Source organism: Diadema antillarum, unplaced genomic scaffold, assembly GCF_040938485.1.
Source record: "Diadema antillarum isolate AM-2024a unplaced genomic scaffold, OU_Dant_1.0 seq00000862_RagTag, whole genome shotgun sequence".
NCBI lineage: Eukaryota > Metazoa > Echinodermata > Echinoidea > Diadematoida > Diadematidae > Diadema > Diadema antillarum.
The window spans coordinates 350,197-364,027 of NW_027271732.1; the positions used below are offsets into that span (position 1 = coordinate 350,197).

General features: G+C 37.8%; 1 protein-coding gene across 2 annotated transcripts in view; it reads left to right on the forward strand.

Moving 5' to 3' along the window:
- The first annotated feature begins 3,389 nt into the window (after positions 1–3,389).
- The window catches only part of LOC139740599 (uncharacterized), a 70,169-nt gene continuing 59,727 nt past the window's right edge, over positions 3,390–13,831 (forward strand). The window contains exons 1-4 of one of the 2 annotated variants that reach the window (XM_071651188.1): positions 3,390–3,517; positions 7,683–7,815; positions 8,606–8,803; positions 9,939–10,037. In XM_071651188.1, the coding sequence (XP_071507289.1) occupies positions 7,708–7,815; positions 8,606–8,803; positions 9,939–10,037 (405 nt within the window). In that variant the 5' untranslated portion in view covers positions 3,390–3,517; positions 7,683–7,707. Of the gene's footprint in view, positions 3,545–7,682; positions 7,816–8,605; positions 8,804–9,938; positions 10,038–13,831 lie in introns of both variants that reach the window. The other variant, XM_071651187.1, reaches the window with a different exon arrangement.

The following is a 13,831-nucleotide window of genomic DNA, read 5'->3' on the forward strand; positions in this document are numbered from 1 at the left end:
CATAGGGTCCGCTTGCGTTTACACCAACGAAAGGCCGGCAGGCCCGAGGCCGGCCCGAGACTACCTCCTCGAGGTAGTCTCGGGCCGCCATTTGGTATACACCGCAATTTAGTACCCTATTTGGTACCGCATTTCGACTTTTGTGCGTTTACATCAACAGAAAGGCCGGCCTTTCGGTTGGTGTAAACGGGGTCTTTGTTGTTCTGTGACTCTCCTTTGTTTCATACACATAGGCCTATTAAATCATGTAAGTACCAACACTACAGATTAACTTCATCTTCTTACAGTCATGACAGCACAAGTTAGATACAGACGTATATTTCAAGAAGACAGAGAAAGACTATAGGAACATTATTTTGATGATCATAACCTTGACTTCCTAGAACTGGCTAAAACACTCGAAATAAAGCGCTCAACGGCCAGATAAGTGTTATGTTACATGCACTATTTTCGGGCTGGGAGACTCAATAAGCACATGAAAAAAAAAAAAGCTGTTGCCAAAATCTCCAAAATAAATACTAAAATATGAAGTGTAATGATGCTTACACAGGGCCGGCGCACTGTTTTCAAAAGTGTGGGGGCCCACTTCGGGTTTCATGAGCTAACAAGCAAAAAAAAAAAAAAAAATCCTCAGCTCATTCTCTCCCCTCTCATTTTAGTGCCACTTACGTACTTCCGGGTTCAAAAAAGTGTGGGGGCCAAAAGTGATGACACCTTATGTATCCCTTTGTATGGTGCACAAAAAGTGTGGGGGCCCGAGCCCCCACGGCCCCCACGGCTGCGCCGCCCCTGTTACAAAACAATATGTTGTATAAAAGAAAGAAAGAACCAAAGCATAAACATGCGTGCTAAATTGACTGCAAAAGATGTTAAATTGGATGCCCCAAAACGAATTCGAATGAACGAGCGCAGCATAAACGTAATCACGTGACCATAATATTTATTTTAAATTGCGAATAACGAAATGGTGTTTGTTTTACGAATTCAAATTGAAAAGGTGTTAATTAGAATGAGATTAAAGGTAATTTGAATGCTCCAAAATGAATTTGAATGAAGAGATCATAAAATTGAAATACCGAACATGTGTCATCTATAATACGCTGAATTGAATGCAGCAATAACGAATTGGACTGACAAAAGTGCGAAATTGGCCGGGAAAACCTATTATCCATCATGACATCATCGTGAAAAAAAAAATCGATTGAAGTTGTCAACCCTTGTAAAATTCTACCATTTTACGTGTTATCTCGATTGCAGCCCATTTTCCCCCCTTCGAAATGCCAATAGACATGACTGTTTTCTTCAAGCGAATCTAGATGAGCTCTCTCATCCTTCCGGTGAATTTCTTCCAGATTTTGATACGTTGTATAGCTTAGGACTTACACTTTGGGTGTTTGGAATAATTATTTCAATACTTGGATTGATATCTACACTCTGTATCATGTCTTGTCTGAAATCAAAAGTTAGGCTTCGATATTCAGTATTTATATACGGACATTAATGTGCAACTCTGTATCGTGCATATCCTGTCCGCGCCAATAATTGTTTCGCAAGTGTACAAGTTGGAATAATACATATATTTGCATGGAGTTACTTTGTGATAATGGAGAGTATAAAAAAAGTCACGTCTATCCAACTTAAGAGTTATATACGGGCCCGTCAAAGTTGAAATGCAGCCCATTCGTCAATGGCGATGTGTCCTATGGCTATACAGTGCAAATATACATGTGCGAAAAACAACGCTTATTTTAGATCCGTTAGAGCTCGTTTTATATATGGATGCCGTGATCCAACCCCCACTAATTTGTTACATTAGGCTAAAAGCTGATGAGTGGTAGATGTCAGCTATGTCCATAGCGTCCATCTTGCAAAATAATTCAAAGTTATCAAAATTCCTGCGTGAACGACAAAAACATGTGAACTATGATAAAGACGCCATCGGACTTCAAATTTGTTCGAACGTGTCTCACATAATATCCTTGATCAAAATAGTACAGAAAATTTTAGTATGTTGTAGCCTATTAAATTCTCAATCGAAATTATCTTTACAATTGTACAATTTGATGACGTCATCCTGGTGACAAAATCGATTGAAATTACATATAGGTGCCTAGGCCATAAATACCCTTGTCAAATTTGACCATTTCACGTTTTGTTTTGTTTTGTTTTTCATTATGTCAGTCCTTTTTCAATGAAACGCAAATGGACATTATAAAAATATTCATGCATTGAGCAGTAGCTCACTTATCACTAGATGGATTTCTCCCATTTTCGATAGACCTGTGTTATAACTGGCACTTTGGGCTTTTGTCACGTGGCCGTTGATATGGATGTTGCAATTACGTTATCAAAGAATGTGGTTGAATCGTTGAGTTTGAAACTCAGGCTCAATGTACCGAGATTTTTGTCTATATTTATAGACCTACCTTTAGGCGTGGTGTATGCCTGAGCAGAATCTGAAACTTATCGTAAGACGCCAAGTTCGAATTCTGTTCTCTTATAAATAATATATCAGAAATTGCATGCACATACGGCCAATTGCCCCCGATCAGAAATTAAACGGATCACCTAATATTTATTTGTCAGTGTGACAAATTTCGAAGACTATTAGTTATTTGTCTATTTATTTCCTTGCTTGTCAGCCAATTTGGCGAGACAATTTCGAGCCTCAAAAATGTGAGGACTCTTCTTTTCTTTCTTTCTTCCTTTTTGTTTTTTGTTTTGTTTTGTTTTGTTTTGTTTTTTGCTTGTGATGAGCCGATTCACATGAAAATTTGGAAGAACAGAATGCGAGAACTTTTTTCTCTTTGGTTGTCAGCCCATTTGGCGGGAAAATTTATTGTGTTCTTCTTTTTCCTTCCTTGATATGATGTAACATAATTTCAAGGCATTTAATGGTGAAACCGCCTCAAGCATTATCACATTTTCCCACACTGCTGGACCGACGCGACCAGTTAGCCTTTTCATGACAGTCGAAGTATATAGGCCTAAACGGCCCGTTCCTACGCGTGACAGATATCACGAAGATGGTGTAAAGTCGTTGCAATGAATAATTATTGTACACTGGAAATTTGATTTCTTAGTCAGCATAAATTTCGATTGATCTGAATTTTGTTGTTTGGATAGCATTTTATCCCCCCCCCCCCCCCCCCCCCGTAATGAGTAATATTACCTTGCATTGTAATTGTATGCCCAACCAAGTAAAGTCTAGTCCTAAAGCTGTTTTATAATGGCGTGTGCGTTTATAGTGTGATGGCGTGCGCGTTCACGCGCGTACGTACGTCACTGCTCACGTTACTGCTGCCTGTACGTGTACGTGATAAAGAATGGACATAATATACATGTCGTCTAAATTTATAGGGCGTCTATGGAGCTCCGAGCCCGTGTACCGGAAACATAAGGAGAACTTCCGCCTCCATGTTAAATTCGAGGGATTTTGATCAATTCACAGAGATTTACGAATTGATACCCTGAGAGTAGTTTTCGTAGAAACTACTCAGCCGAATGATTTCAAGAGGTGTGTAATAGAAAGTCGCATTTTCCTGTAAGTAACACCTTTCTTCGACATATGTACTGTGACATTTTTGCTTCCGGTGCAAATGAGTGAGGGTTCCAAAAATGCTTCCTGTGGGTTTTTGTCTTCCCTGCAGTCCTCTCACTTCCGTAAACAAAACGCGGGTCATATCAAACTCATAATACATAAATTAATCAGAGTTCGAAACACCAAAGCAAAGTCATGTTTTTGGTGTGCTGGTTTGAGAATCTTCAATCTGCGTTTATTACGATGGTAACATGTAATGTTAGACTTCGTTCACACTCTACTGTATATATACGGCCCTACGCCGCCATCCGTGTGTGGTATAGTATATGGACAAGCAAGACGGTACGCACCTCTCGAGGCCTCGACGACTGGCATGTCAAGCACTTGCCTGGAGCTGCCCGACGTACATACTGACTGCGCGCTGCGTAGGCTAGGCTCACTGTACAAAGCAGCAGCGCGGGGTAGGTGGATGGAGCAGTTGCTCAAGTCAAATGGCCAGTGGAAATTTTGACTGGGGTGGATTGTTATCATTGATAGATTTTACAGTGCAGATGAAAATCTAAATTCTATACATATGTGTGAAAATTTTTGGAACCATAAGTTTACCACCATTTGATTTCACGATTTTATTAAGTTAGCATGATATATATCGTCGCTGGGGTGATAAGACCTTGTATCTGCAAGTGCAATTTTGGTGAAAATGAGTTTTTTTGGATTAATGGTCAAATAATGGGTTAAGTGATGCCCTGTCCAAATCCCAACTGTCTTACTCCAAAAATGAAGCCACCACGGCATGTCAAAGGAAAGGCTATCCCATTCGCCACAGTGCTTCGGCCGCCCTGTTTTTTGGCTCTCCTGAACATTTGACATTTTGTAGATATGAGGTCTTATCGCCCCAGCGACGATATAGTATGCATGGACTATCAGGTCTATAAATGGATCTATTAAAACGGTTAGAATATGTACTATGTAGTGATGGAAGTGTTTTATTAGTTTCTTTTGGCTGTAAACAGTCAGTGGCATTTTATGTTCTACACATGTATGTGACCACTCGCCTCAAAAAGAAAACTGATGTTAATTCAGTAAACCCATGAAAGCAAGCTGCCCATAATTTGACCATAACTAATAACACTCCAAAATTAAACCGCTGCCTTTACAACGTAAACACTATCTATGCTTTTGCACACCATCAAATTTTTGCACAAGTGGTTGAACCTCAGTGCTTGTTTTTTAAATTTACAATGCGTTGGAACTGCAAGGAAGAGAAAGTGAAATTAGCTTTATTGCCAGATTGGCTTCGTGAAATCTTTAAAATATTATTGTTGTTTTTTTCTGTTAGTTACCCAAATGTCAAGATAACTATGCTAGAAGAATGTTTTGTTTTGTGTGTATGTGTGTGTGTGTTTTTTGTTGTTGTTGTTGTTGTTTTTTGCTTGTCTGTTAGGTTTCACAGCTTGGGCAAGGGTGTCGTAAGGCAGGTTCATGAGCTCTAGCTCCCCTAGCTCAAGCAACTGCTCAAAGCTCAATTTAATGTAATGTAGTAAATCACAATTTTTGTGGATAATAGCAGCAGAGTTCAGGTTGCAATTAGACTTGAGTGTATAAAACTTCCTGCAGGAAATTACAAAGTTATAGTATAGTTTTTAATCAAGTGCCGTAAAACGGGGTAAACAGGGACGGCGAGGTGAATAGGGACAAAACCGAGAAAAGTTTTTTGAATGTGCATGTTTTATATTTGCTTGAACTTTTTTTCTTATTTTTATCACAGGGTGGAAGGACCATCCAACAGTGTGCAGAAAGTGGTCCACCTGATGTGAAAAAATTCTTAAAGGGTAAAGGAGGTAAAAAAAAAAAGTTTTCAAAAAATCACAAAAAGATCAGGGCGGTCAAAACTTTTCTGCTCCTGTGGCTATTGATGAATGAAATTCACTGAAAATGTGCATGAACCTAGCCTGTTAGGTCCTACACCACACCTTTGAATTTGAAATAATTATTCCAACAGGAATTCATGACAGCACGTTTTTATTTCTCTTGGGCAAAAAATCAGTTAGACTGGGGTGAATAGGAACACCACGGTGTTGTTTGATTGGCCCTTTAAACTTTCTGTATGATTAACTATTATAATGTCATAAATTACCCTGAAATGTTTGTTATGTCCAGCTATTTCCAAAAGTGTGAATTTTTATTCTAAATCTCTTGACAAGAGAGCAATAAGATCTTGGGATATGTGGCTTCACTTTTGTATGCATAGATGAGAGTGAACTTTGCTGTCTTAACCCTAACGAGAGCAGGAAGGGTCTGGGAACCCCGCCCCTGGGTACCAACCCTCTTGGAAATTTTTTCTATGCCTAAGACAAGCTAGGACTTTTCCACTTGTATTTCATGACCCTTTTTTCTGTCTTCTGCATGTTTTAATGCCATTAACACATCTGTTGGGGTCAAGCCCATACTTCGGGTGCCAGCTTATAATTACTGTAAGAACTCCCAAAATATCCTCAACTTCATTAGAGTCAAGTTACACTGAATCTAGAGTGTATGAATAACATTGCACATCATGATTTGCCACTTGAGGAAGAAGTGGGTTAATATTTGAGTGCAATTCAACGGATTAGTAAAGTTTTGACTTACTTTTCAATCTTAACCTTTGACTTGATGGTTCACATTTTTGTATGTTAGCTCATTTTGTTGGGCTGTTGCAAATTTTGGTTAAAGATTGATTTAACGATGGAATAGATTGCTCTGAAATGTTTGTATATCATTTTTAAAGTCTCTAGGTGTTCCTTTAATCCAATCTATTGGATGGATTGAAAAAAATGCCTCCAAACAGCTTTTTTGGGATCAAAATTAGTGTTGTCCCTGTTGACCCCAAATTTAGGGTCAACATGGACAGCATCATTTTATCAAAAAACATGATTTTCCCCCTAATATTTTTTTTTTCACAATACCAAATTAAAGGTATTTCAGGTGGACATGAAATCCCCACATAAGATTGAGTCTCTTGGCTGCATGAAAAAAAAATACAATCATAAGAACTGTAAATTTGTCCTTATTCACCCCGTTTTACGGATGTCTGTATTGTTAGTGAAGTTGACTCATGGATTTGCACTGTTTTCTTGGATTTGTCAGGGTAGGCAGTAAAGTTGTGTTCCCAGAGGAATTAAGTAGCTTAGATGCGTTTAGAGGGATCTACAGCTCTTTTGTATCTTGGGGCCATGAACAATTTTTTACGTGCACAGGTTGGGGTTGCATTGTTTCCAATTGAATGGATACCCTGAATGTAATTGGGTCTGTACGTAGTGGGGATTAACTTCGTGGGAATGAACTTTGTCTGTAGTATCTTTTGTTTTGAGTTGTTGCGGGTTAGCTTTCTTGGAGGAAGGGAGAATCTAACCCTGGAGTTCGAGGAGTTCAGACATGGGCTAGTTTGTAGCTCTGATTTGCGGTTAGAGCTAGTCTGAACCTGGAGTTTGAGGAGGTCAGACATGGGCTAGCTTGTAGCTCTGATGTTGTATAGCCATGGGATAGATAGCTCCCAGCCCGGATGTATCTAGTCGGTGTTGTGGAATGTACTCGTCGTTTTGGAAACTTGTGCTGCAATAAAAGCAACAAGGCATGTTATGTATATACACAAGTTAAATCTCCCATTTTGTTTTTGATATGCGTGATGACTCGATAAACTGAGATCGAAGAGTAAAGAAATTAAAGTAAAAAGAACCCGCGCGGTGCATATCACAACAGTAATATCCAAAGTTTTATGAGTAATGGATCAAGTGAAATGTCATTTACTTGGGCATTTTAAACAATCATGTATTGTGTTTTTTATACTGGAATATGGTCTGGATGTACACTTCTGGTACTGGATTATGTATCATATCAAAGCAGTGGACTGATAAATATCATATTAACAGAAACCTGCTGAATTATGACACCTTCTCATGTGACGAGTCACATACACATTCTACACAAATTAATCATGGTACAGGTTTAATTATTGTCCATTGAATTAGATTTGAATTTGTGCTACTGATATAGCTTGTAGTATTGGGTCATGCACGAAAAAGGGTATGACATAATTATCATTAAACAAAACAAAAAAAAAAGTTAAGCTCCGAGTGTCAAAATTATATTGATTATTTTGCAGGTGGTCTGTGCCAAGCTGATAAGTTATGTCCTTGGTTGACTTGGGCAAGAAACTCCTTGAGGCAGCTAAAGGAGGTCGAGATGAAGAAGTCAGAGTTCTCATGACCAATGGTGCACCTTTCACCACAGACTGGGTAAATACCGTACTGTTCAAAGAATCAATGTTAGTGTGGCTGTGATTAGGAGCAGTGATTAGAGCACTTGCCTGGTGGTTTTGAGTGAAAGGAAATAAAACAAAGCCTCCCAGTTTCATCTCTTTCATTTTGTATTTCTTGTTGCCCTGCTTTAAAATGCATACCATGGTATTATTCACAGCTTTGATTGCATGTACCGGTATGTGTTAAAAGTAAGTGAAGATTGAACTGCCATTCTTTTATTCTTATCACAGTCTTTCTACATTATTAATCAGAAGTCAAGTGTGTCAAGTGTGTGGCTATGTGTCACAATGTTGTGGTTATCTGTTCTTCAGAAGCACCATGAAGCACAGAGTTGGTCTGTGTTGTTGTGATAAACACTTCAATCATTAACATATTACAGATCTCTATGCTATCAACACAAGGTCCAACGGAGAGTTTCAAAGTTGGTATTTACTATTTTTCACAAGAGCAGGATGTCGTCACATGTTAGCCGTACATAAGAGATCATAATAATAATAACAACAGCAACAATAACACCAACAACAACAACAATAATAATAATGATAATAATAATAATAAAAGCAATAAGCAGTGACCTGAGCAACTACATGTAATTATGTGTTATTAGATTTCATGATGTCTACACTGTTATAGACACTCTAGATGCTGATGGCGATCATAAAGCACCCAGTTGATATTCCATCCTTCATAGAAAATATAATTTGTGTCATTATGGAGTGAAACAAATGTGAAAACTTCCTGTTATTGTGCCTTCCTCTTTGCACAGCTTGGGTCTTCCCCTCTTCACTGGGCTGCTAAACATGGCCATGCAAGCACAGCAGAAGTCCTACTCCGTGCAGGAGTCAGCCGAGATGCCAGGACCAAGGTTGATAGGACTCCACTCCACATGGCCTGTCAAGAAGGTCATGTTCTCCTGGCTGAGATGTTGTTGTCTCATGGGGCTGACATCAATGCACAGGACATGGTATGTTGTATGGCAGTCCTTCCCTGTAGGGAGCCTTCTTTATAAGCCCTTTCAAAGTCCATGAATCTCATTTCTTAAATTTGATGGCGTATTATGCCAAATCCTAGGCAAAACATTTGTTGGTCTGTGAGTAAATAATAATGAATTTCAATTAATTTTGCCTTCACTTTCTTCTTTCTTTTTTTGTTGTTGCAATGTCTGCTATTGTTACATACTTTATATCAACTCTAGAGAATTAACAATTCCACTATCTCTTGCAGCAGTGATTAAAAAGATGTGTGATCATTAATCCCGGAGCGCTCCTTGTACACAGTTATACTGTGGGAGCTTCGCGTCGGGGCTAGTCGCAGTTATGTGATCAATTGCTCTGTGAGTGAGATGAGCAATTAAACCCTAGCAGGTGAAAAAGTGTTATTGCATGTCCCTTCAGTGAAGTTCTTTCTTTTTTTTCTTTTTTTTTTACTCATCCTCTTTATAATGGTTTGGAAGTATTATGTCAATTTGAAGAGTGTAATACATTTGTATTGTTAGGATGTCTGGGTGGTGTGCCAGTGTAATCTGATGAAGCAGCCTTCAGTGATTTTTATCCTAACAGTAATGAGAGCTGAAAGATAGACAAACCAGGGCTTGTGAGACCTCTTTGATATGTACAAACCATGGTGTGTTTTCTTTAAAATAATTTACCTAGTTGTTGAATGCCATCTTGTTTAACCTTGGATGCACTGCATTTGGATAAATATATTTTCCCTGTTCCTGTTTGAATGAAAGCATGAAAGAAATAGTCATTCAGGAGTTTTGGTTTCTGAAGAGAATACAGAGAAATTCACAAGTGTTTTACCAAAAAAAAAAAAGAAAAAAGAAAAAAGAAAGAAAGATAAAAAAAGGCTGTTCAGAAGTTCTGTTTCTAAACGAATACAGGAACAGAAAGCCCATGAGGAAATTTCTCTCCTCTCTGTCAAATTGTTACTTCACTCAATTGAGAATGTAGGACTCATCAATTTGTTTTGTTTATGTGCCAACATTTAGAGTCCTGTGTCTAAATAGGGTGAAATTTGTAATTGATTCTTTGTTTTGTTTTTTTAATTAGTGAGAAAACATGTTTGTACATAATGTTTGGTCTGTATCGCCTTCACAGCTAAAAATGACTCCATTACATTGGGCAGTAGAGAGAGCACATGTAGATGTGGTGGAGTGTTTGCTGAGGAAAGGTGCTGATGCCACTAAACTCAATAAAGTAAGTATCTAAAGAGTAGTTTGCTCTCACTCTAACATTAAAGCCAAAACAAAGTTCCCATGTGCTTGCAGAAATGTTGACTAATTGCTTCAAACTGTAGATTAATGAATAACTAATATATGAAAGAACCCCATAATAACACGATTACCACTGGGTGCTGGTGATGATGGAAATGCTAAATATTGATGAAAAAGGTTCACTGGAAGTGCTACAGTTTAAGAGCTTATCCGATCGTGGTTGCAACTGAATGTTTAAAATTCAATAAAATCAATTACAATTCATCGAGCCACAGTGGTATTCACCGCTCACAAGATTGAAGTGCATGCAGTTTGTTCTGCGTGAGATTCATTCAATACCACTACTAGGACACAATTTGATCACCATGTTCTACACACCTACTACTGAACAGGAAAGGGCGCTTCTGGAATAAAAGTTGGTATACCAACTTTTATTATTTTACACTCCTTGGTCTCAAAATACTACAAAACAATTCAGTATTCTGGCAATTTGCACCAGCCAGACAAGTTTTGTGGTAGATCAAAAGTGAATCAGGTAAGGATGAGCACGACATAGTATTTGCATTGATTCATGATAACTTGATTTAATTTTTAGGAATTGCGTGTAAAATCTAAAAGAAAAGAAAAGAAAAGAAAAAAGAGACCAGCATCTTAATCTACAGTGGCCATGTTTCTTGATAGATTTTATTCAAATCCAGTATGGAGGTATGTCATTAAAAGTGTAACTGTTGGTGGTAGGACACTCATGTGTTCTGGTTTTATACAAGAAATGAAGGATTTTTTGTAAAGGTCTCCATGTCTGCACTCTATTGGCTACATTTCTTGACAGAATTTGTTAAAAGTTTTGTACAGAGGTGTACCATCATCAAAATCTTGACCTGTACTAGTTTTGTTGTGCTGCCCCTAATGTTCATCCCTTTATTGGGTCAAAGGCCACCACCATGTATGTGCTCAATGATCCACATTTCTTGATGGAATTTTTTTCTTCAAAACTCTATGGACATAATGGACCTGCATCATGGTGCAATTAGACCCCAGATGTGAACTAGTTGCTCCCTGTGTTTTGTCTTTTATAGGGTCAAAGGTCATATTTTGATGGACGTGCCATATAGGTGGCTTTTTGAGACAAACATTGTTGATTTCTTCTTTTTTTTTTACTTGGACATGTGATGGTCAAATCTAGACTCCTGTTAATTTTTGGTGATGCTGCCCTATATGTTCTTCTTTTGTAGGTTCAAAGGTCATAATATGTAGGTTTGCTGACTGGCACACCTTGTACACTCTACTAGCCACACTTTATGGCTGTTTTGTTTTTGAGGGGGGGGGGGGGGGAGGGAGTTGGTATGCAGGTCCACTATGGTATACTGTATACGCTATATATTTCGCGGGGGTTTTATTTTCACGAATTTCGCGAGTCGGGAGCTATTTGTGAAATCAACAACACGCGAAAATATTACCTTCCAAAATGAATCCCTTGCCTTGATGATACAAACATTTCAGTACTAGTATACCATGTCACGGCTTACCGAACAGACCATACTGGCTAAGCTTGTTTACGCACGTCCACGTCTACTTACGAATACTGTAGAGAGCCGATCCATTATCGCAAGGGGACCACTCGTCAGAAATCTAGCGCGATGGACTTAACCACTTCAAAAATGTTGAATTCTAACTTACTAGTTTGCAGAGTTTGGTAAGTTTTTTTCATGCAGTGTATAACTAGTATCATTCTTATTTGCTAGTAAGTTGAAAATTCACACTTTCTTTGCCACTTCATATTTTCTCTGGTCCCCCAATCGCGAATTTAACCACTCGCGAAAATGTGTGACAGCGGAAATTCGCGAAAATTTATGTACGCGAAAATTATAGCGTATACAGTATACTTAACCCTATTTTAAAGGACAAGTTCACCTTCATAAACATAAGGATTGAGAGAATGTAGCAATATTAGTAGAACACATCATTGAAAGTTTGAGGAAAATCAGACAATCCGTTCAAAAGTTATGAATTTTTGAAGTTTTTTTGCAGTACCCGCTGGATGAGAAGACTACTGCAGTGTATGAATAACTTAGATGTCACATGCGTACAACAATATAAGGAAAATATAAAGAGAATTTCACAAAATTCCATCTTTTGAAAAAAGTACACATTCCCCTGACTTGTTACCGATAAATGTTATGGGTAATATTATTCCCCCTGCCTTTAGAAAGAGGCAAGTCAATTGCTCTTTTATTATGCAAAAAAAGTGAAAATATGTTGAATTTTCTTTTATATTTTCTTTATACTGTTGTACGCATATGACTCACAAGCTGTAGTAGTCTCCTCATCCAGCGGTTCCAACACAAAAATTAAAAAAATTCACAACTTTTGCATCGATTGTCCAATTTTCCTCAAACTTTCACTGATGTGTTCTACTAATATTGTTGCATTTTCTCAATCCTTATGTTTATGAAGGTGAACTTGTCCTTTAACTGTGGGGGGGGGGGGGTCATTTCGCGCCACGATTCCACAATGCGCAAAGATTTTGTCGTGTCGTTTCATGAATTTTTTCATTGAAGTCTCCTGCATATTTTGAGACCAAATTTACGACGTCCTGGTACACCGTTCTGAAGTCACGCAATGTTTTGCATATGCATGTCAACCCGAAAACAGCTCAAATTCATGATTTCATGTGCAAATCCAATGCAAATTGTGTTTTTTTTTTTTTAATTGATATAAATTAGATTATTTCAACTTTTGAACATTGAAATTAATCAATTCTAATGTAGATAAGCTTGAAAAAGTACCTGCAACAAATTATGGCCAAAAAACAATAGAAAAACAAAAGGTTGAAAGAACAATAAAATACATAAGAAATTGACAAAACAATAAAAACAAAAGACTGATTTTGATTGCGCTTTTTTTTTTACAAGAAAATTGTGTGATGTGTCTTGAGGAACTCTGACACAAACATTTAGCAATCCTTCATTCTTTTTGATGGAGTTACAGGTGAAAATATGATTTCATGCGTAAATTTGCATAATTAATTTATTAAAAATATAAAAATCAACATTTTTTTATTGTATGACCATGTAATCTTTTAGTTGACATCCGGCTCTATGTTCAGGCAAAATTTTGCGGCAATCGCGCAATCGGCGGCAAAGATCTGAAGGGGGGGGGGGGGGTCAAATTGCCCCCTCCCCCAGTAAAAACTTGGTCTGAAATAGCCCAGTTGAAATAGGGTTAACTCCTATTGATTAACAGCCTGGAGATACACAATACTCTTCCATTGTGTGGCAATGGATATTTCTAGTTTTATATGGCAGCAAGTGTAGTTTGCTAGGTAGGAATTTACATGGCACAATTGTTGGTGCAAGATGTTATCTAGTAGAAAAAAACTTTTAAAAAGTTATTATTATATTACCAGGTATTGCTTAGGGAGTGATGATATTGGTATCATAGTCATGTGTAATCATTTATCCCATGATGTAGCTCGTACAGTTCTCTACACTGGTTACTTTTGTTGTGCAGGCCTGTCATATGCAATAACCATGGCCCTGATGCATAAACAGATGCAATCAAACATAAGTCAGGTATCAGCCAACCAGAATCAAGTATGACTTATTATTGTGTTTAATCTCAGCATTTATGCAACAGGGCACTGGTATTTCTTGAAAGCAGGACAAAATGCCCTTATTGGGGAAGTAAGATCTGTGTCTTTTTATTATTATTATTTTTTTTTTAATGTGAAAGGGTAGTATTACCAGTATTACATGGCACCATTTATTCATTGCTGTG